Source organism: Myotis yumanensis, unplaced genomic scaffold (assembly GCF_028538775.1).
Source record: "Myotis yumanensis isolate MYYU_CA2020_CCGP unplaced genomic scaffold, mMyoYum1.0.hap1 SCAF_13, whole genome shotgun sequence".
Taxonomy (NCBI): Eukaryota; Metazoa; Chordata; class Mammalia; order Chiroptera; family Vespertilionidae; genus Myotis; species Myotis yumanensis.
Window position 1 is genome coordinate 35,146,830 of NW_027223764.1, and position 23,473 is coordinate 35,170,302.

The window sequence follows — 23,473 nt, forward strand, 5'->3', positions numbered from 1 at the left end:
ATCTAAATGAAATGAATTACAGTGGAGAACAAAGACAAGTAATTCAAACAAAAAATGAACATTGAGATAAAGTTGTAAACAAACTATTTAATGTATATATAATAAAATACAAATGTCATTCATTGCAAAATAGTATAAATATGAGTAATTAAGAGAAAATATTCATATAAAATATTCAGAGGCTGAACATCCATAAGATATAAGGTTATAGCGGTTGATTATTGAAACATTGTTTAGAATAACTCCCATCATATGAAACGTTATTTGAAGCCTAGGAGCTTTAAACATCCTCCAGCTGCCTAGTTTAACCCCAAATCAGTTGTTTCTAACAGTGGATCAGAATGTCCTTTAAGTAAAAAAGCCAAGTCTGAAATTAGAAAAAAAGTGTAACAATCTCCTCTTATAATTCAAGATTGTTTGGTTTTTCACTTACTTCTCTGAGGCTCTGTAATATTTCAGTATCTCGTTTTCCTGGCAGTAGAGTGAACCTGGACAGAGACTTGGCCTCTTGCAATTGTTTCGTTTAACAGGAGAGTTGATTAAGAATCATTGAGATGAAATGCCAAAGATAATAAAAGTCAGTGTTGAACTCTGAAACCTGGATGGAAATCCTTAAGCATGCACACCTACAACTCATGCCTTCCCATGGCTTTGAAAATTTGCTCTTAAGCTAATAATCAATATTATAATAGCGAATCCTGATTTTTCTTAGCCATGTCTTTCTGGTCTACAAATCCTGAGGTGCTGCTATGAACTTGCAGCAAAGCCAATTGACACATTTGTTTAACAATCTCATTTTGGAAGATTAAAAAAAACGTTATTGACAGTGCAAGTTTTTATTTTCGTATGTTATCTGTATCAGCTTCAATAAAAATTAACAAAGTCATCAAAGACAAAAACAGATTACTCATCTTGCAATGGTAAGTCAGGTCCTCTGAGACCCAGCTAGTGGGGGGGGAAGCAACACCAACAAGTGGTTGCGAGGTGAGTTTTTACACAGCATCCTTAAAACATGCGCACTGTATTTTCTCACAAGTGAGCTATGTTCTGAGGGAGGACATTTGATTGAGCTTTCATCAAGCAGTTAAAATACAACAACAATAACAAATAAATCACTTTCTTCAGTGGTTGGGGGATTGGCGTGTCTGTAGGGGGTGGTTCGGAGGTATGGCCTGCATCACAGTATACAGATAATCTGAGGCACTTATTGCAAATTACAAGGAGACAAGTCCCAAAATGTCAACATATGGGATGTAACTGTTGTTCTACACACTTCATAGTGAACAATTGGATGTCTTTAAACATTACCATGTTTGGCAATCTACAATAAAGAAGTACAGTAACGATAACTTTTTAATTTTTCATGAGGGGTCTTAGAGATAAAACCTGGACTTAAGTTTTATTTTTAAATAAGCTAAATGAAAAGAGATTTTCTTTCTGCAATAAAAACACTAAATTCAAAAGGGTGGGAGTGCTGGCAGTTAGGTGTACAAAGGATGCCTTTGGCGGATTTTCCTGGAAAATGTTGCTGGGGCATGTTTCTGTTTTTTCACCATTGATTGCTGAGATGGTCCTGGGTGCTCTTTGCCTTCTTGGGACTCCAAATGAAGCTAGACTCTGGACTTTACGTTTCCAGGCCTTCGGAGGAGTGCTAATTACAAAATACTTTACTAAAACGCTAGAAACTCATTCACAAAGCCAAGCCAAGTCTCAGATTTGAAAGCATTTAAAAATATCCTTGCAACAGCCCGTATTACTTTATACTCATCTATTTTTAGAGCCCCAATGTTTGTTTTGCTGGAAGAAAAAATTAAAACATGTAAAGTATGCCATGAGCAAATCTGCAGTAATAAGTAGCACATACATGTTGTGGAGGAAAACATTCACCATGAAACAGTCAACATAAAAACAGATTCTGCGGAGGCGGTTTTATAAATAGCAGCTATTATTTTGCTTTCAATTGCGAAGCATTTTAAATAACAAGCCCTTAAAAGTTGTCAAGTTTCTTCCTTTAGATAGATATGATTTCCTGATCTTTCATAAAATTATTATGGAAAATTATAAATGGATCCCATTAGTTTCATGTGTAATTTTACAATCATATTGTTAAAATTAGAAACACATGGGAGAAAAGAAAGAAATAGAAACATGATATCAGGCACTAAAGAAGCCAATAATTGGAAATTATTCATTTCTCTATATAAAAACAGAAAATGCCTATGGAACTTTTAATCAAATCTTTTGAACAGATGCCATGCCATAGAGATTTATAGATCAAATTGTTCCAATTAATTGTCATTAAGTCCCACCCAACTTATGGACATACCCTGCCTTATCTTTAGCCGGGTCTCTTTGAGTTCCTGAGCATAGTAACAGGAGGAACTGTACTTTGAACCCCAAAAGGACGGTTTGGCACTGTTTGCCTCATATAATTACTGTGATACAGCCAGGTAAATCTTCCCACTGTATCCTTAAAAGCAAAAATTGTTTTAAATGGGTTCTGAATCTCCTCCATCTGAAATGTATAGCAGTGTATAAGGGAAAAGTGTGACTATGACAATATTGGGGAAATGAACTCTTAACGCAGGGCAGAAAGGTGAATTTCCTGATTTCCACAATGCTGTGCCACACGTCTTCTGACCCCGTCACTAATCAAGGGCTGCTGGCAGTGTGTAGGGCTGATGTAAGCCCTGTCCCCAACATCTTCCCGGGACCAGAGGCCATCTCCAGCAGTGGCAGTTCAGACTGCTGGCAGGCACCAGAAACTAGGGTCACCCTTAAAGGGCCTGTAGCCCCGTTCCGCACTGCTGCAGTGCTTCCTCGCGTCAGCCCGCATGATTGGACTTGGCTATACAGAAAACGGTGACATGCAGTTAAGAAAATACTGACAAATGCCGCCAATCACGTTCCGAGTGGAAATTGTGACTTCGCGGCATTACCAGTATTTCCTGCCTCGCAACCGGTGGATCTGTAACTGAAATGGCTTGCTGTGAATTTTGCAGTGCCCCAGCCAGAAGCAATAAAATTTCTGTAAGAGCATATGCGCCATGACAGAATGCCACATCAGCCCAGAAGAATGATTTTCCCGGGAAGGTCTGTGCAGAGAAGCTGGGCAGAGATTTTCAGTTTCTAGCCCCCAGTGAGGTAATGTTAAAGGCACATTTTCCTTTATTGGTTCTGCATTCACTGAATGTAGTTTTTTCTCTTTTTTTTAATGTCAGAGGGACATTGCAGAAAAGATCAGATGAGACAGTCTGACAATGGAGCCAAAGTTGAAAGCTCCTCTGTTTTCAGGTTTGTCTGCACTCAGTCTCTTGAGGGCATGTCGTTGTAACCCTGCCCATAGCTTGTCAGACAGTTCAAGACAAACAAATCACTTAGTTGTTGAACAACTATAACATCTGATACCATCACACAAATTGTAACAATAGCCACTAATCAAAGTTCTTTACATTCAGTTTAAGAAAGAAACCTTCTCAGCTTTGGCTTGATTACCTAAAAGTAAAAGCCTTTCAAAGTGAAAGGCAACAAGCATTTATTTGAGATCAATAAAAAAAGCTCCTCAGAATGCATTGATTCAGGCCGAAGCCCAAATCGTGCTCTGATTAGGAGACAATGGCAAAGGGTATTTATGAGAAAGGAAAAGGGAACAATTGCATCAATAGAAGAGAGGCCCTTCTACTGGTGCAGATAACATAGTGCCGCTAATTCTAAAAATGTTTTTAATTTTTGGTCAGGTAGCCATCAGTCCGGTAGTCAAAATGCTTTCTTACTATCCTTGCAAACACTTCTTTGGGACACGTGGTTGCGTTAGGCTCGGTCCAGAGGCTGTTTTGCCCTGTGTTAACGTCCCAAAGTGTGAGGCACGTGACCTTCAAGGCAGTTCCTCTGGCCTGGCAGCTCCTGCCCCATTTCAAAGTGGCTCTGCTTATATCATTTTGATGGGTTCAGGCCCCTTTTTGTTGTTCTTTTGAAAATTACTACATGTAAGATTTAGAAGAAGGGGGGCGGGGGTTCTGTTCGTAAGAAGAACTGGGACGTCAAGTGTTTTAGTGGCATGCGGCTGCCCATAACTAACTACGGGGTGGGGGGAGAGTCCTCCGAGGCGCCTGGCGAGGCCCGCAAAGGCACAGCCACACCCTCCTTGGAGCCGCCCTCCCAGGCCCCAGGGGAGACCCCACTCTCCAGGGGCTCGGCTGGGCCGCCCCGCTCTCCCTTCAGGACCTCTGGCTGCCTTCGCAGAGAGGCACGGGCGCCCAGTGCCAGGACAACCAGGCGGTAGAGGTGTAACATCACCACGAGGAAATTCTTTACAGCAAAGAACACCAGCATCTGGTTGAAAACTTTGTAATAGGCCATCAGTACGAGACGCACGATGAGGAAGGGACCGTCTTGTATGAAGACGCTGATTCCAATGTTCCACAGATCGGCACTGTATTGGCAAAAGAACAGGCTGGGGAACCCCCTCGCCCTCAGAGACAAGGGGCACACGACATGCTGAACTGAAAACACAAGACACACCAATTAATGTATCTCTCTGAAACGTCAGAAAGTAAGACAAGAATGAAATGGGAGCAAGTCTCCGACACTGGGTGCCCTTCTAGTGCATGACTGAGAGTGACTGGAGTTTCATTCAGTCGGAACAGGGGAAACATCCTTGGTCATTGGATATTCAACGACATGTTTTGTTGCCAATAAAACACCCCAAAGAAAGCCAGTCCTCTAGTTTTTGTGCATGTCAACAATTCAGATCACCTTCCAGTCCTCACACTGGGAAAAGCACAATTAACCAGGAGAGAGAGACTCAAGAACAGAGGAAACCACCACGTTGGTCCCTGGGTCTGCAGTGTGGGGAGGCCGCACAGCGGGTGCCCTGGGCCTCGTCAGGGGGCCTGGCTGCCCCTCCTTGGCTTCCTCATTTTTTGGCAGGAAGATGCTGGGCAAGTTCATCTGCCTGAGTCTCATTTTCCTGCTTTGAAAAATGGGATAACAATGACATCTGTGAGGAGAAAGTCCCCATCTCAGTGATTCTTGTTTGTTTCCATTAGACTAACACCCCTGGCTCCTTTCTCCTCTCTCACATTATCTTCTCCTTGGGATAATGAGTGACTTCCCTGACTGCCAAGTCTGGAGATGTAACAGAGTAAGCATGACCCGGAACCTTCGGCCTCTTCTCCTTGAGAGCTACCTATTTATGGGTTGACTTACTTAATCCTCTGTGTACATTGTGTTGTGAAAATTCAAGCACTTATATTCAAATTCAAACTTAACTCATGTTCAACATATTTTTCTAATGGTGGTGAAAAAACTAAAAAATAGCCATTATTATTTTGTCTAATTCCTTATGGTTTTGTTTCACAGTTTACAAGAAAAACTGGATATAATTACTGATTTTCCAGTTGAATAAAATGAGGTCTAATCAACAAATGAACCTTTTTGTTTTAATTTCTAAAATGTGAATTTAATTTAGGGTCAAGGGCAGAAAATAATCCTTTAATAATAACGAAGCCTTCCATTTGGAGCTTTCAAACAAAGAATGCCTGTCTGCTAAAGCCTGCAAATATTATGAAGCTGCTTTGATATGAACATAATGTTGTTCCCTGGAAAATACAATAGTAATTTAGTCAGAAGTAACATTTGGTCTTTGTTTTTCAAACAGCTGCATAACATTATCACCCTCTGAAAGTTTACACAATTTCTTTCTTAAATAAAAATTTTTTTAGCAAGGCTATAAACCACAAGATATGGGAGGGTAAGGACCAGCAGATTGGAAGACAATAAACAACAATAACAAAAGATCAATAATAGTCTTTCCAAAGAAGTGAGAGTCAGGAAAAGGCTCCCAGCGGACTTCTGAAGAGTATTATTGTTCCATATGTAGAGTGATGGTGCCTAATATTCTGTCCAAAGACACCAGCCGATCAATGGGTATAGGACACCTTGCAGGGCACATTATGACAAAACCTCTCTCTCTCTCTCTCTCTCTCTCTCTCTCTCTCTCTCTCTCTCGTGTGTGTGTGTGTGTGTGTGTGTGTGTGTGTGTGTGTGTTATTGGCCTACGTTTGTTTGTAATTATTAACTGGTAATTAGGTTTTTGGTATTTCCAAAAAGCTACAGTCACTCTTTCCATCTATCCTAGTGACAATTTTGTTTCAGAAACATAGATGCTAAGGTTTAAAATGACCCCTGAAATGTCTAGGCCTATCAAAGGGAGCCAAAAAAAGATGCAGAAAATTTTATTTTTTTATGTTTATTTTATTGAATTTATTGGTGTTACATCGGTTAATAAAAATATATAAGTTTCAGGTGTACAATTCTTTGATACATCATCTGTATATGGTATTGTGTGTTCACCACCCAGTCAACTCTACTTCCATCACTATTTATTCCCCCTTTACTTTCTTCTACCTCTCCCCACCCCCTTTTCCCTCTGATAATCACTATTTTCTGTGTCAATGTATTCTTTTTTCTTTGCTCAGTTCCTTCATCTTCTCACCCATTCCCCCAATCCCTCCTCTCTGACATTTGTCAGTCTAGTCTCTGTCTCTCTAAGTCTGCTTCTGTTGTGTTTGTTAGTTTATTTTGTTCATTAGATTCCACATATAAATGAAATCATATGGTACCTGTCTTTTCCCTGACTGGCTTATTTCACTTAGCACACTGCTCTGCATGTCCATCCATGCTGTCACAAAAGGTAAGATTTCCTTCTTTTTTATGGCTGAGTAGTATTCCATTGTGTAAATGTACCACAGGTTTTTTTTTTATCTACTCATCTACTGATGGACACTTGGATACTTCCAAATATTAACTATTGCAATATATTTGCCCTAATATTACTTATGATATGAGGGCATCAAGTAGGGTGCCATAAAAAATAAATCAGCAGCATTATTTACAATAGCCAAGATTTGGAAGCAGCCCAAGTATCCGCCAATAAACACATGGATAAAAAATCTGTGGTGCAGTTACACAATGAGATACTACTCTGCTGTCAAAAGGAAGAAAATTCTCAACCCTAGCTACTATGATTATCATGTCCATTTCATGGATGAAAAACTGACACACAGATGTGTTAACTAAGTTACAGGAGGCTTACACATGTTAAATGATGGGACCACTGTATGAAGTGAATGTAAAGCTATGCTCTCATCCTCTCAACTTTCTCAGACTTACCATGTATCAGAGTGAATCTGCAGATGGGTTTCCTAAGTTTTAATCTATTTTTCATCTAAACTGAACTGGAACTAACACTGAGTTATCAAAAGATAAAAATGATAATTCTTTTTTTAAAAATATATTTTATTGATTTTTTACAGAGAGGAAGGGAGAGAGATAGAGAGCCAGAAACATCGATGAGAGAGAAACATCGATCAGCCGCCTCCTGCACACCTCCTACTGGGGATGTGCCCGCAACCCAGGTACATGCCCTTGACCGGAATCGAACCTGGGACCTTTCAGTCTGCAGGCCGACGCTCTATCCACTGAGCCAAACCAGTTTCGGCTGATAATTCTTTTAAATGCCTCCTTAGCTCTATTATAATTTATGATCAAGAGTTGTAATTTTCTGTTCCATTGAGAAAACATCAAGACACTTACCTGCCAGGTCAAGTGGAAACTGCAGCATGCTCCAGGTCCAAATACAAAGGATGCCATAGACTAGGCTAGGGTTACTCCTAGAATGCAGACAAATTTTAAATTAGCAATTAAAATTGATCACATGCAGAAAGGAGAACTCTTTTCTGTTTCTTCTCATATTTTAGTATACCCCAATAAGTCTTACTATATTTTGCTGATATAATAAATCTATGAAAAATCCATGCATAATTACAATGGAATAATGTGTAAAAGAAGGGGGAAAACACAGAGTCAGAGAGGTTGGCCTTGACCACCACATGTGCCAACATCTGTGTGAATCAAATGCAATCATAAGTTGCTTTACAGGAAGAATAAAGACTAGCATTTTAAGTGGAAATGCCTAAGGAGCACAGTCAATTACTTTTCCTTCTTTGCAATGTCAATGTCTATCTATAGTAGACCTTCAACAAGTATCTGTATTTTTTAATAATTTTGCTTATAGTGTCTGAACTATGTGCAGGCAGTTTTCTAAGTGTTTAATTCTGTGATCACACTTAATCCTAATACCAACTCTACAAAGTACCTGCACTATTTTTCTTACTTGACCAATGGGGAAACAGGCATACAGAGTTGAAGAAACTTGTTTGAAGTCATGTGATTATAAGTGGTGGGTGCATAAATCAAAACTAAATAGCTGATTTCAGCATCCACCCTTTCAACCATTATATTATGCTGTTTCCATGAAGGAAATGGAAAGTTTTACTCTTGTTCTATTCTACAATGTTAAGAATATATCTGAAATATTATATGTTGTGCTTTGTTTTAGGAGAAACAATTAAAAACTTTTTGGTTCAAAGGAGAGAAACAGTATGGTAGATAACTCAGAGCCATGTTATATGTGGAGTAGTTCAAGAAACTGAAAACAAGAGAAGATTCCTTTAAAACTTTATTTCATACATTTAAAGGGCTATCATGTGGGAAAGAAATTAAACTTATTTCTTGTAACTTCAGGGAGCCAATTCAGGTTGAAAAGACATCAGTTGCACCTATAAGAATCCAAATTTCATCACAATAGAGGAAAATTCTTTCTAATAATATTAACTTAAAATAGAATAACCTGCCCCTGGGGTAGTGTATGCTCTGTTAGCAAAAATTTCAAAGAAAGGCTGGACAAAACTTATTGAGAAATTTTTGGAAAGGATTTTATAATAGACTTAAAATAAGTGGTCACTTTTGAAGTTTCTTCTAATCCAAAACTTCAATAATTCTACCAAAAACCCATGTACAATTTTTCTTTAAGGCAGCAGAAAGTGTTGGGAAAGCATAAGCTCTAGTACTAGGTTGTTCAAGTTCAAATACTCACTCCACCCTCACCAGAGAGATCTGGGCCTCCAATCCCATACTGATCATTAACTAGCTACATGAATATGAAGAACTAACTTGACAACGATATGCTATAGTATACCCGTCTTTGATATGAAGGTAACAATAATAGCTATTGTATTTTATATGATAATTTTATTAAGTATGTTGCTTAAATACATTAAACATATAAAGCTCTTAGAACAATACTCCATAAAAACTATGAAAGATCACTACAACTTAGTTACTGCCTTTATTTTCATTTGAGCTTGAGACTTTCTCAACTTCTCTTACCTGTCACTGTTCAGCTTAAAAAAATGATGGAAATGCCCATCCAGCATGGCTTAGTGGTTGAGCACCAACCTATGAACCAGGAGGTCATGGTTCAATTCCCTGTCAGGGCACATGCTTGGGTTGTGAGCTCAATCCCCAGTGTGGGGCATGCAGGAGGCAGCCATTCAATGATTCTCTCTAATCATTGATGCTTCTCTCTCTCTCTCTCTCTCTCTCTCTCTCTCTCTCTCTCTCTCTCTCCTTTCCTCTCAGAAATCAATAAAAATATTTTTAAAGTAAAATATATTTTTTAAAAATGATTTAAATGATAGTATCTACTTCATAGTGTTATTTATAAAGACTAAATAACTTATCACAACTAAAACCCTTAGAACAGTGCTTGGAACACAGCAAGTAATAAATAAATATTATCTAGTAGTCGTATTTTTATTATGAGAACATACTTCTTAAATTCTTTGTGTTTAATTTTATTATACAAAATAAGGGTAAAAAAATATACTAACCCTAGCCCTAAGTAACCCAAATTCTAATCCTAAAATAATGAATGCATGTTTTTTGCATATGCGAGTTTTATTTGAGCACACACAAAATAAGGGAGAATGTGTGTGTTGAGAAACTTATTAGTAAAGTTATTAAAATAACTTTGAAATTGATGGCCAGATGATTTTTAAAGCAAACAAATTTGTATTATTAAATCAAATAGTAAAAGTTACTCAGAAAAGTTAAAGGTTAGAATATAAATAAATCACTGAATTTAAATGGCAAACACTCAAAAAATTGTACAGGAATTTTGGAGTGAATTTGTCCAACATTATCTGCATTATGTAACTGTCTCCCGCAATTGTCTTGCCCCATTTTCTCATGTATAATCTGTCTCCATAAATGTCAACTGAAAAGCATGTAAGCAGACAATGGACTCTATTCATAAAGAGACAAAGGCTCTGGAGTCGTATAATTGTAGATGTGAGCATCACTTCTATACTCGGAAAACTGGGTGGATAAAAGACTGGAATTTGGTGCATCAGTGCACCATATCTATTAAGTGATAAAAATAAAAATAAAAATACATTGTTAATTTGCTTAACTATTTCTTTTTGGAAGTGTAAATATTCCTGTAGATAAGAGACAATCAGTGAATAAAATTCATCTTGCTTTTACAAACAAACCTCTTTGAGAGGTGGAAGATAAAGGAGAGAGAGAAAAAAAAACCAAGAAAATGAAATATTAATTTAGCCTGGAAGAAATGTTTCACCAGGCAAAAAGAGCCAAATAAAAGGAAAATAGTGTAAACGTAAGAAAACCCTCCTTTGAGTGGTCTGATACTCACAGTAAAGTAACAGTAATGCTATCAGAACAAATTTGTTCTTTTTAACAAATGATCTGTGCTGGGAAAAGACTGAATAAACTGATCACCAAAGATGTAATGACCACTTAACTCTTCCTGGCAATGACATTGAAATTCAGACTTGTTAAAATGTTGGAGGGTGGCTGTAGCAGAATGAGAAAGTCAACAAATCCTCTCCTCAACAAACATACCTAATGCTGGACACATTGTTTTAAAAAAACAAAACAAAAACCACTTTACATTCTCTGGAAGTCAACAAAAGCAAATTATAAATTGAGTAACATTTATTCATGAAAATCTGGTAGAACTTTAGTTACGAGCAGTGGAGTCTGAGGCACTCTTGCCATGGGATGTTCCCATATTCTTCCATCTCGGCTATGTCAAAGACAATTGGACCCAACCGAGTTAATAAGGCAAGGAAGACTGTATTCAAGACTGTTGCAAAAGTGGAGAGAGACTGAATTCACCCCTACTGAAACAAAAGACAGGAGAGATGTTAAGCACTGGGTGAACTAGTGTAAAAGTCCTAAAGGACATTAGGGAGGGAAAAGCAGTGTAAGACCTGTACATTAAAAACGGCAAAGCACCCCTGGCTGATGTGGCTCAGAGATTAAGGTGTTGGCCTTCCCTGGCACCAAAGGTTCATGGGTGCCATTCCTGGTCAAGGGCATGTACCTGGGTTACGGGTTAATTCCTGGGTCTGAGTGGGGTACATGCAGGAGGCAACCAATCAATGTGTCTCTCTCACATCAATCTCTCTCTCTCTCTTTCTCTCTTACTCTCTCCCTCCTTTCCATTCTCTCCAAAAAAAAAAAAAAAATCAATGGAAAAATAGCCTTGGTTGAGGATTAACAAAAAATTTTACAGAGTGTTGTTGAGAAAAATTAAGGAGCATTTTAATAAAATATGAGATAGTTAATGTCTTCCATAGATTGGAAGACAATATTAAGATATAATTTCTTCACAAATTGATGCTTAGATTTAATACAGTTCTTATCAAAACTCCCACAGATTTTTTTGTAGAATTTGACAAACTGATTATAAAAATTTATGGAAATAAAAAGAACCTAGAGTAGCCAAAACAATTTTTAAAAAGAACAATGTTAGAAGACTTACAGAATTCAGTTCCAAAACTTACCATAACACTCTAGTAATCACAATAATGGGGTACTGCCATAAAAATATACATATGGAGCAATAGAACCCAATAGAATGTCCATAAAAAAAACCCAAACTCTTACATATGTGATCAGTTGACAAAGATGCCAGAGCAATTTAATAGGGAATGAATAGTCTATTCAACAAATGGTGTGAAGAGGATTGGTCCTAGCTGGGAGAAAAATAGTACTGGAACAATGCCCAAAACAAAACAAGACAAAAATGAACTTAGAACCTTACATCATACTACCCCCCAAAAAATAAGTAAAAATATTACAGAGGAGAATATTTCTAACTTTAGGTGAGGAAAATATGTTTTAGATATGACACCCAAAGTACTATATAAAAGAAAAAAAATAGATACATGGGACTATATCAAAACTTTTTAAAGTGTTCTTCAAATGACATCTATACTAATAAAAGGGTAATATGCTAATTAGACCGGACGTCTTCCGGACATCCTAACGGATGTCCCTCTGGACAAAGCCACGGTGGCAGGGGCCGAGGCAGAGGCAGTTAGGGGCGATCAGGCCGGCAGGGGAGAGCAGTTAGGGGTGATCAGGCCAGCAAGGGAGAGCAGTTAGGGGCAATCAGGAAGGCAGGCAGGTGAGCAGTTAAGAGCCAGCGGTCCCAGATTTTGAGAGGAATGTCCAACTGCCAGTTTTGGACATCCCCCAAAGGATCCTGGATTGGAGAGGGTGCAGGCTGGGCTGAGGGACACCCCCACACACATGCATGAATTTCATGCACTGGGCTTCTAGTTAAATAATAAAAAACAATATGTATACTGGGAGAAAACATTTACATTTATACATATAATAAAGGATTTGTATCCAGAATATATATAAAGAACTCATAACTCAATAATAATAAAAAATCAATCCAATGAAAAATGGGCAAAAATTTGAACAGACACTTTACAAAGGAAAATATATGAAAGTCTAATCAGTACATGGAAAAATGCTCAACAGTATTAGTCATTAGGAAAATATAAATTAAAACCACAATATGATCCTACTATGAACCCACTACAATGGTGATCATCAAAGACTGGGGAAAAAAAAGTGTTGTTGAGGATGTGGGGGAAAAAAAGAACACTCATTGTTGGTAGGAATATAAAAAGGTACAGCCATTTTGGAAAAGTTTTGAAGTTTCTTAAACATTAATCATGTACAGTGGGGCCTTGACTTACGAGTGTCCCGACTAACGAGTTTTTCGAGATACAAGCCATCTCTCTGCCGATTTTTTGCTTTGAGTTGCGAGCTAAAATTCGGGTTACAAGCCAGCTTCAGATACCCCACCGCTAGTTGGCGCAGCGAAGGTCACAGTGATTTGACATACGAGTAATTTGAGTTACGAGCTCCGTCACGGAATGAATTAAACTCGTAAGTTTAATTCATGTACTTATCATAAAACCCAGTCATTCTACTTCTAGTTATCTATTCAATAGAAATGAAAACAGATCCATCCAAAGGCTGCTAGGTGAATGTTCATAGCAATATCATTCTTAATAGCAAGAAAATAGCAATCATGTATATCAACTATGAAAAGGATATGTAAAATATGGTATATGCATGGGATACTATTCAGCAATTTAAAATTACTGATAGATGCAACAATGTTAATGAACCCCAAAGCATTATGCTATGAGAAAGCCAGTCACAAAAGACTGCGTATTTCATGATTCCATTTACATGAAGTTTACAAAAAAACAACAGAAAGCATATCAGTGGTTACCTAGGATTGCTAGTGGGAGTGAGAATTGACTGCAAAGAGCCATAAGGAATCTAGATTCTAGTGATGGTTATACAAATCTATACATTTAGTAAATATCATTGAACCATTGAATTATAGTAGTTGACTTTTATGCTATATAAAGTCAAGTAATTAAGAAAAATCTGCAGTATGTAAATTTATAAAAATAAGGCAGATTAACTTCATATGGGCATAATGAAGGAAATTGATTTAGGTTAAAAAATTGGATTTGAGTTTTTAGTCAGGATGTAGGAAAGAGGTAGATATTATTGGAATGTACACATCATTGCAGGCTTTTTCCTAATCAGTCCAAACTATGGAATAAAATAAAATAGAAAATAAAATATTGTACTAATGTAGATAATACTAAGTAAATTATAATGAAGTAGCCTCCTTTGGTACTACATGTAAATATTCTTTCTGTCTATATTAAATTTATTCTTCGTGATTGTCTCTTTTAGACCACAGGGAAAAGCTATGCCATAATGGGAGGGATTTAAATCTCTCCTTTGAAGAAAGGGAGATTAGCAATGTCAATTCTTGCAATATAGATGGGTCCTGAGGTGAAATCAGAATTTGGGAGGTGAGTTTTAGGAGAGAAAAAGCTCTAGGCTCTTTCTGGGCCTTGATTTTGGAATCTTTGAGTAGAGTGATGGAAACATGCAGGAATGGAGTAGAGACTACAGAAGGTCACGGACACAATGCAGTTATATTAAAAGTAAAGTTACTTCCATCTGAGACCATGAAACCTGAAAAGAAATTTAAAAACCAAAACCATGGCATAATTTATTTGATCCCATTTTCAGGACATGATACAAGCTTAAAATGAGGGGGAAAAAAGATTTATGAAACAGTCTGGTCAGAAGAAATTGCTGAATTGAAATTGCCTCAGTTGGAATAGAACTGTATGTCCTTTCGCTCATCACTTGCTCACCATTTGCTCCCCAGTCTCTGACCAATACATTGCCTGGCACATACTAGTCAACAGTGGGTGGAAAAATGAATGTATCATGACATTCGTATCCCTCCTGAATACCCCATTTCTAACCTAATATCCCTCCCACCCCCTTGATATTTAGCATTTATGTGTTTATTTCTATAGAGGTGTAGTTAATTATCTTTATATTCTCATGTTCCTGTCACTGTACCTGTAGTTATTTATTGTTTTTATGTACTTGGTAAGGATTTCTTTGTGTTTTTCTTGTAACTCCATTGTATTGTGTCCTAAAGTATCTGAAAATTAGTCCTATGATGAAAATCACTGACCCAATGGAAGGTATTAACTACGAAACTAAAATAAACATTTTGAGGATATTAGATCAACTTAGATTGGGTTATTTTTAAAATTCTATGCCCACTTAATGAGGTATAAGAAAAATAAGTGTAAGTGAGGCAAGAAATGATCATGTGAAGGTAACCTATGGTTATAAATATACTTTGCACTATAATTGGGGTATTATTTTACTCACTTCGTGTATTTTGTTCAGCTTTATGTTTTGTTGTTTGAGAAACACAGCATACAGTAAACTGTAGCATTAAAAGCCAGCCTCATTGCAATTTATTTTTATAGCATAGTGCAAAGCAAACCAAGCTGAAAGTACATTCAGGCACTGAGATTTAAATCCCTTATGGTAAGAAAGTAGTTTCATAAACAGATGTGATCATGGATTCTGAGTTTGTTTGCTTGTGGCAAAAATAAAGTACCAACTCAATAAGTTTTAATTTATAGGCATCTACTCCAGAAAGCCTTGGGCACTTTGAACAAAACTGACTAAAAATAAAATTTAGTAAAATGAAACCTAATATTCCCCATTCTCCATTCACACCAGGGAATATAAATTTCCCAGCTGGGTAGGGGAGAGGTTTTGCCAAGTCTCTTCTAGGTGCTTTCTTGGAATTATAGCTGTGCTATGCTCTAGAAGAGGATCTTACTACATTCCTGGACACTTGAAAGTGTGAAAGTGGAGCTAGTGATGGTCATCCATCTCCAGAAGATGTTTAGATAGCCATGGTCCTGCCTAACCTGTGGGCCTGCAGACCTGCAGAGCTTTTCTGTCTCACTCGTAGAAAATACTATTTGCCCCTTTTCTCTGGTGGAAACCTCCTTTTTGTATTAAAGTCTATCTCTGTCTCTGTTTCTATCTCTATCTCATCTCCACTGGGCTGGTACCCAATATGTATATGCACAGCATCAAATTCTATGATTCTACCATTTGGCATAGTTTACTAAAAATCCTTATTCATGCAGAATAGAAATGATGGAACAAAGAGACAGTTGTGTGGGCTTTGACCTTGAAAAGAAGTTCTTTTCCTTACAGGGCCTTTCACTGCTTACCTCACAGTATTTTCTGCCAAGGTCTCACTTGTGAATTCCAGTATGTCAGCAGCTGTCCCCACAAACAAAAGGAGAAGTTCAGAGAGTTGGTCCCGAGTGATTGTGCCTCCAATAGGTAGAAGCCATCTTCCAATTATTAGCATTAGCAGGAATGTCTGATGGAGTCCCAAAGTCCAGTCTTTCTCACATACTGTAGATAAGTTATTTACAAACACTTTGGCCTGTTTAACAGAAATGCCATACAGACAAAAGGATTACGAGTTGCCACCTTGAGAGAGATACTTTCTTCACCATGGCTTTCAATCAAGAGTTAGCTTCTGTGGAAGGTTACTTTCAGAGGATGATTCTTAACTTACTAAAGAAAGTATAACTCCTTTAACTGAACACTCTGAAAATTGTTAAAAAGCTAATGTGGTCCTTGAAATGAGAAGCTTTATAACTAGAAGTAATTGAAACCTTACACTCGCTAGTGGGATTCTTTTAAATGATACTTAAAGGGCCAATTTTATGATGTTTTAAAGATCATTTTTTATTTTATTATTCTCTGTAACTAAGTATAACACATATCAAATTTTTTAAATTCCCATGTTAAAATTAAAAAATTCCCTATATTTTTCTTTCAGCAATTTTTAAGTCTGAATTTACAAATCTGGGAATATCTTAGCATGGTACAAATCTTCTCTCTTGTTTTTATTGTTTTAAAGCGCTATTATATCAAATGAGAAAATATATAATAATGTTTAATCATTACCTAAGTGTAAATAAAGAGAATAACTATAAAGTTTTTTCTGAATATTTGACATGTTATTCAAAAGTTCAGAAGCTAACAATCACATTATAGTCTACCTTTATTCTCGGACTCTAAGAAAAATTTACATTCCATTTATGTATTCTGGATAATATTTCTTACCCACTTAACTTCTTAAAAAGTTTTGAAAGTATATCATTGACCCTAAAAGTTATGATCTTTTAAAGACTACAAAGCGTAGGTCTCAAGTAGATTGGATAGTGATTCCAATGATTTACACAGTAATTTAACTATGTTTGTGCAAATCTGTTTATCCCTTTAGATGACTTGCTGATGTCAAGTGCAAGGGTAGAGGGAAAATAAAAGACAAGTCAGAATGCTAACCTGATCAAAGCCATGCATGAAGATCAATAATCTTTCATTTGCACACTTCTTTATATTTCTTCTATGAGACTTCACATACATCTTATTTATTTCTTACAGGGAGCATACTAGCATGGAATATATTAATATTTTCAATTACCAGATAAAAAAAAAACCTGAGATACAGAGACTTAAGTGGTTTGTTCAAAATGATATTGGTAAGTTGTGATTGGAGTTTAATTAGAACCCAAGGCTAGTTCTATTAAATCTCACAGAATCAATAGCCTATCTTATTGTTGAAATGTGGTTCAATGGTAGGGGCTTTGGCCTTGCTCTCTCCCATATATTATTTTCTAATAGGGCCATGGTTAGTTTTCAAAATATCAGGCATGTGAATAACAAAGAAGTGATTCAATTTTGGCTGGAAACCTTTCTTATTTTATTAATATGAACACCTAAAACAGTGTAGGGCAGATCCCAATCTTATATCATCCCTTAACAAATATATGTATCTCACTTTATACATATATTGTCTGACCTAAGAATTAAAGGTTTGTTAATACTGCAAGTTAAACATATCTATTGATATATATATATATATGTGTGTGTGTGTAAATATATATATATGCCTATTATGCATGTTAACTATGTTTAATTAAGCCAAAAATACAATTATTTTGCAAATTCCTGAGTCAAACAAACAATGAGCAAATTTCCTTAGAACGAGCTGAAAGGTGTGGAGCACACTATCCTTGCCAGGTGAGAAGCTTTGCTGCATCCTTTTAATATACTGTGGGGAAGCTCTTACCGTCTCAATGAGACTATCGCCTCCATGGGCTTGTTCACTTGTCATCAGAGTTTGATTGAAGTCTTCTTTGCTACTGGTATTCTGTGACATTCCTTCTGATTGGCTACCACAATACTAAGAATTTTGTAAAAAGGCAATATGTCAAAAACAAAACAAAACAAAAAACAACAAAAAACACCCACAATAAGTAAAATTGAAAATGGCTGCAATATATCTAAGGAATTCTGAGCAGATATGTGGAATTTAAACAGTATTCCCAAAACTCAGATTATATGCTTGAGATAGAAAACCACTTTTTAATTGGTCAACTATATGTCTTATTCCACAAGTCTATGAGGATGTTGACTCTCTGAGTTCATTGTAGAGAACTGTAGAATTCATCGATTGATCAATGGGGTTCCATTTTGAACCCTGGAACAACTGTAAAATAAGCCAACAATCAATGGCAACATTAAAACATGTATGATCCTGGTCAAAGCATTCATTCTAAGAGTTTGTTTCTTGTCCCAAGAAGCCTCTTTACCTAAATACCATTTTGCTTAAGTAGATGATCGAATTATTTTTCCATCTTGCCTGTTAAGCACTGTAACAATAAAAAAAATTAACATTAGCCCACCAAAATATAGATTTACTATCAGCTTAGAGGTCAATTTAAGTTTATAAAAATTTTGATAATAGACCTAAAATAGATTTCTTTTTCCTCCTTCTTTTTCTTTGATTTTGCATGTAAATTTCTGCAAGTGAGCTGTGCATGATTTTTATCCGGCCAGATGCTAGGAATCTGAGGTAGAGAAAGTAAGAGAGGAAAGAGGTGGCACTTAAAAAATGTAACTGTACCTATGATTATTTCACAAATGGGTAAAATAATAATAATAATAAGGTTTAAGATTTCTTTAAACAGCTGCAGGGCTAACATACTCGTGAAACACACTTCACCACCACCACTCATCCATGATCACACATTTGGATTTTGAGAGAAACTATTTTTTTAATATATTTTATTGATTTTTTACAGAGAGGAAGGAAGAGGGACAGAGAGTTAGAAACATAGATGAGAGAGAAACATCGATCAGCCACCTCCTACTAGGGATGTGCCCACAACCAAGGTACATGCCCTTGACCGGAATCGAACCTGGGACCCTTCAGTCCGCAGGCCGACGCTCTATCCACTGAGCCAAACCGGCTACGGCAAGAGAAACTATTTTTTAAATATTAAAGCTATAAGAAGTGTATTTTTCTTAATTATTTTGGATACTTGATCAATCATTCTCTTAAAAAGTAGAAAATAAAGTCTGTCAAGAGGCTATTTTTTTCCTACCCTCTATCAAAAGTACTAGTGTTATGGGTGAGATGACAAGAATAACTAAGAAAAATGGCCATGTGCCATATCTCTAAGAGTAAAATACAACTGTTTGCACACTTTTTTATATTGCGAAGGCTCTAAGAAAAGATAATAAAGATAAAAAATTAGATATTTGAACCAAGTAATGAATTCTAATTGCAGAGTAGTTTTGTGACTCTAGTTAAAAACCAAAAATTTTACCAAAACCTTTGATTTTTTTTATATCCTTGTCACTAAAACTCCATAGACATCTTTTTATTTTAAAGAAGTTACCTGCACTGCAGTATAAGATAACTTAGCAAACAGCTGTCATCCATATTTGATGTTATAACCAACCTGAGTCCCTCTCCACCCTCGTAATTCTACTTATAATACATTCATGAAACTTCCCTTTAAGTGGCAGCTGCATTAGGACTTCAAAGACCAACTGGTTTGACTCCTTAAACCTAACCTGATTTTATTGTTTTTATGGTAATACTAGTGTCCCAGTGCATGAAATTCATGCACATTAAAAGGGAATTAATTAGAAGAAATATTTTAATATTGCTTTTTGCCCTTTCTCTATAATAGAAGTGTCAGGGATGAAAGAAAATTAGTAAAATGTATATGAAAATCTTCCTCCTGTCAGAGTCTGGGGCACACCAGAGTCAAGTCCCCGCTCACCCGCGCGCCTTGAAATCACACGAGACCCAGACCCAGCCGGCCCCACCCTCATCAAGCCCCGCAGGGCAGGGGGCACAGACTCAGGTCCCCTGTCAAGCCCCACCAGGCAGGGCGTTCAGCCTCAGGTCCACCATCAAGTCCCGCCAGTTGGGGGAGGTGCGGCCTCAGGTCCCCTGGCCCAGGGGGTTGAGGAGCTTCCCCCTGTCACTCACAGAGTAGGGCCGATAGGGGAGCTGGGGCACCGCCCCCTGTCACACACAGAGCAGGGCGGATCAGGGGATTGGGGCGCTGCACCCTGTCACACTCAGGGCAGGGCCAATGGGGAGGTTATGGCTCTACCCTGTCACACACAGAGCAAGGCCTGTGGAGGGGGGTTGGGGCGCCACCCTCTATCACCCACAGAGCAGGGCCGATCAGGGAGTTGGAGCGCTGCCACTATCACACTCAGGGCAGGGCTGATGGAGAGGTTATGGCTCTACCCTGTCACACACAGAGCAGGGCCCGTGGGGGCGGGGGGGGGGGGGGGGGGAGTTGGGGCGCTGCACACTGTCACACACAGAGCAGGGCCGATCAGGGGGTTGGTGCACCACACCCTGTCAAACACAGAGCCCCAAGGCAATCGGGATTGGGGAGCTCCCCCCTATCAGGCACAGAGCAGGGCTGATCAGGGGGTTGGGGCGCCTTCCCCTGTCACGAACAGAGCAGGGCGGATAGAGAGGTTGTGGCCCCGCCCCCTGTCACACACAGAGCTGCAGGACGATCAGGGGATTGGGGAGCTCCCCCCCATCAGGCACAGAGCAGGGCTGATCAGGGGGTTTGGGCACTGCCCCCTGTCACGCTGATCCCGGTGCCGGGAGCCTCACTGCTCCGCTGATCCCGGTGCCAGGAGGCATATTAACCTTTTACTATATAGGATAGAGGCCTGGTGCACGGGTAGGGTCCGGCTGGTTTGCCCTGAAGGGTGTCCTGGATCAGGGTGGGGGTCCCCACTGGGGTGCCTGGCCAGCCTGGCTGAGGGGCTGAGGGCTGTTTTCCAGAAGCAGGTGACTGAAGCTCCCAACCGCTCCTTTTTTTCTTTCTTTTTTTTTTATTCTGGGCCAGCTTTAGCTCTGAGGCCTCGCTGCTAAAAACATCAATACAATGTTGCAGTCCGGCTGGCTGAAGCCTGGCTGAATGAAAGCCGGTTTCTGGGGTTTTGTTTAGCTTCTTATTTGCAACATAGTACATAGTTGCTTAGAGTTGCAGCTGAGAGGCCGGCAAGTGAGGTGGGGGACGTTGGAGTCCGCAGTCACTGGAGCAAGCAAGCCTCCCTGCTCACTTCAGTGCACGGCTGCTGGCCGCCATCTTGGCTGACAGTTAATTTGCATAAGGATATGCTGATTAGCCAATGGGAAGGGTAGCGGTCGTACGCTAATTAGCATGTTTCTCTTTTATTAGTGTAGATTGTTTACATCAGCACCATGTAGGTGAGTTCATGTAGGTGATCTGGGTGCCAACAAGCCACTTTTTTATGGTCTATGTCTTAGAAACTCTTATTAGCTTCAAAAGTATTCCTTTGCGTCAAACCAAACTGACTTCATCAAGACCAGCAAGTTTCCATTGCTTTAACTGTACCACTTCATAAGTAAACCTAAGAGGTAAGGCCATAATTGTTGTCATAACCATTTTGTTTCCATTCATGCAGACCTTGCCAGATTCAGAAATAAAAGTACATAATTGATCATTGAAGAGGAATGTCTGCCTGAAGTAGGTCAGAATGTTTTCCTAATGCCAAGTCATAGGTTAGAACATTTAGGATTCAAAGTAAATGGAAAAAGTGAAAGGAAATTAAATTACTCTTTCCCATCAAGAAGAATTTAGATGATTTTGATGGTAAGTCCTCTAAAACATGGAACACATAACTGAGAAAGGCAGTGTGGTTAACCAAGTCAGGGTCAAGCCATAGGTTCTAAGCCCCAGAAAGTTGTTGATTAGCTGTATGGCCTTGAGAAAAGTACTTAAATCTTTTTGAGTCTTGGGGTCCTCTTCTATAAAAAAGAAGTGTATATACTGTGCTGAACTCATGTAGTTGCTGGATTTATAAATGAGAAAACATGCCTCAAAACACTTTGACATAAACAGGAAAAGTGATTATTATTAAACCCAAAATTTCTTAAATGAATGGACAAAGAGAATTCCTTTATTCTGCTATTTCTTATCTCTTTAAATGCAATTCCAATACCTTTTTGTCTCTTTTTCTCTCACTTTTTTTCTACCAGTATTTCCATCTCTGCCCACCCTTCCCAATCTAGTCTTTGGGAATTCACTTTAATTCTTCATGTCAAAATAAGTCAATTGCATTACTACTAAAGGTCCAATTTCTTTTGTAGTATAAAAATGAGAGAAGTACTGCCTGTGGCTCAAAAAATCTTTTTTTTATTAAAAAGAGAGCTTTTGGTTGCAGGCTATTTGTTGTGATGGGATTTGACCTGTATATCAATTAACTGTGCCATACACTTATATTATAAAAGCATTTGGGGAAATGAATTGTTATTGTGGATGATAGACATGTCATAGAATTGGATATGAAGGGAAAAAATGATTCAAATCGCCAACTTATTTCCATACCCCTGAAAGTAGTAAGCAGTAAGAAAATTGAAACAGTCCCCTAACTCCCTATGGTACAGTTTTTGAAAGTCATGATAACTTGAACCAACCAATCTACAGTTACATAAATACTTTTTCTACAGGGATAGAAATATCCTATCACTTTAATGTTTTTTTAAGCAGGAGATTTAAGGCAGATCAATGTTTTCCTTAATGCCTGTATTATTGGTACATGCTTGTGGAATTTTTCAGAAACAGTCCACAGAGCTAACTTCCCCTCTGTGTGCCTAAAATTTGGAATATTTTCTTTCTAGGTTCCAATATATTAAACATATATAGGAGGCTTAACTTTGCTATAAAATGATGAATGGCAACAAATAAATCTGCGGAGGGGCAAATTCTCACAGATCTTACCAAATGTATTTTATTAGTGAAGGTAATAAGATAATATTATATCATAACTATAGTTTATCTGTAAAACAGTCTTGTAACCCCAACCCTAAAGATGTGAAGTCCAGGCTGGTGTCTGATGGATGTTACTAACGACCTCCCTGGTGATGTACAGGCTCATTAATAATAAGAAATGACTGAATCCAGCCTAGAACCTGCTGCGTAAGATTGCCCAAGTAAGAAGCAACTCACTTAAAAGTTAGAACCTCTGTCTGTATATAGACTAGGGTCTCTGATTGAAAGCCATTGTTTATTTTCTAGGCCAATGTGGTTCTAATACATATAGTCCACATTTCCTCATGGTGGGTCTCATGAGTCCTCATCTTTAATGTTATTTTGGGGCTCTAGAGCAGATTTCCTATTTCCTTAAAATAGCTCATGGGGCCCTCAAAAGTGAATCTCGTGTAATCTGTCTGTATTTAAGATAATCTCAAATCGACCCTCCAAATTTGATTGCATTTATATAGCACGGTACAGATGATGGGGTTTGTTTTTGTTCTTGTGGTTCCTAAAAATGTCATTTTGTAGGATGCCAGATTATGGAACCCTGCACATTCTTAGCCCCATATAGGAGCTCATTTACCCTGCAAGGGCTAAAAACAAATTTTCACACCCTCATGTAAACTCTAGCATATTGGGGGAGGGGGGGTGTCTTAGGAACAAATCCTAATACAAATTGTTAATTAATT

General features: G+C 38.1%; 1 protein-coding gene across 1 annotated transcript in view; it reads right to left on the reverse strand.

Moving 5' to 3' along the window:
* Window positions 1–2,144: 2,144 nt before the first annotated feature.
* The window catches only part of TMEM26 (transmembrane protein 26), a 38,792-nt gene continuing 17,463 nt past the window's right edge, over window positions 2,145–23,473 (reverse strand). The window contains exons 3-6 of the mRNA XM_070432814.1: window positions 17,744–17,857; window positions 15,825–16,045; window positions 7,597–7,673; window positions 2,145–4,502 (exon numbers count right to left, since the gene is read on the reverse strand). Of these exons, the coding sequence (XP_070288915.1) occupies window positions 4,078–4,502; window positions 7,597–7,673; window positions 15,825–16,045; window positions 17,744–17,857 (837 nt within the window). The 3' untranslated portion in view covers window positions 2,145–4,077. The remainder of the gene's footprint in view (window positions 4,503–7,596; window positions 7,674–15,824; window positions 16,046–17,743; window positions 17,858–23,473) is intronic.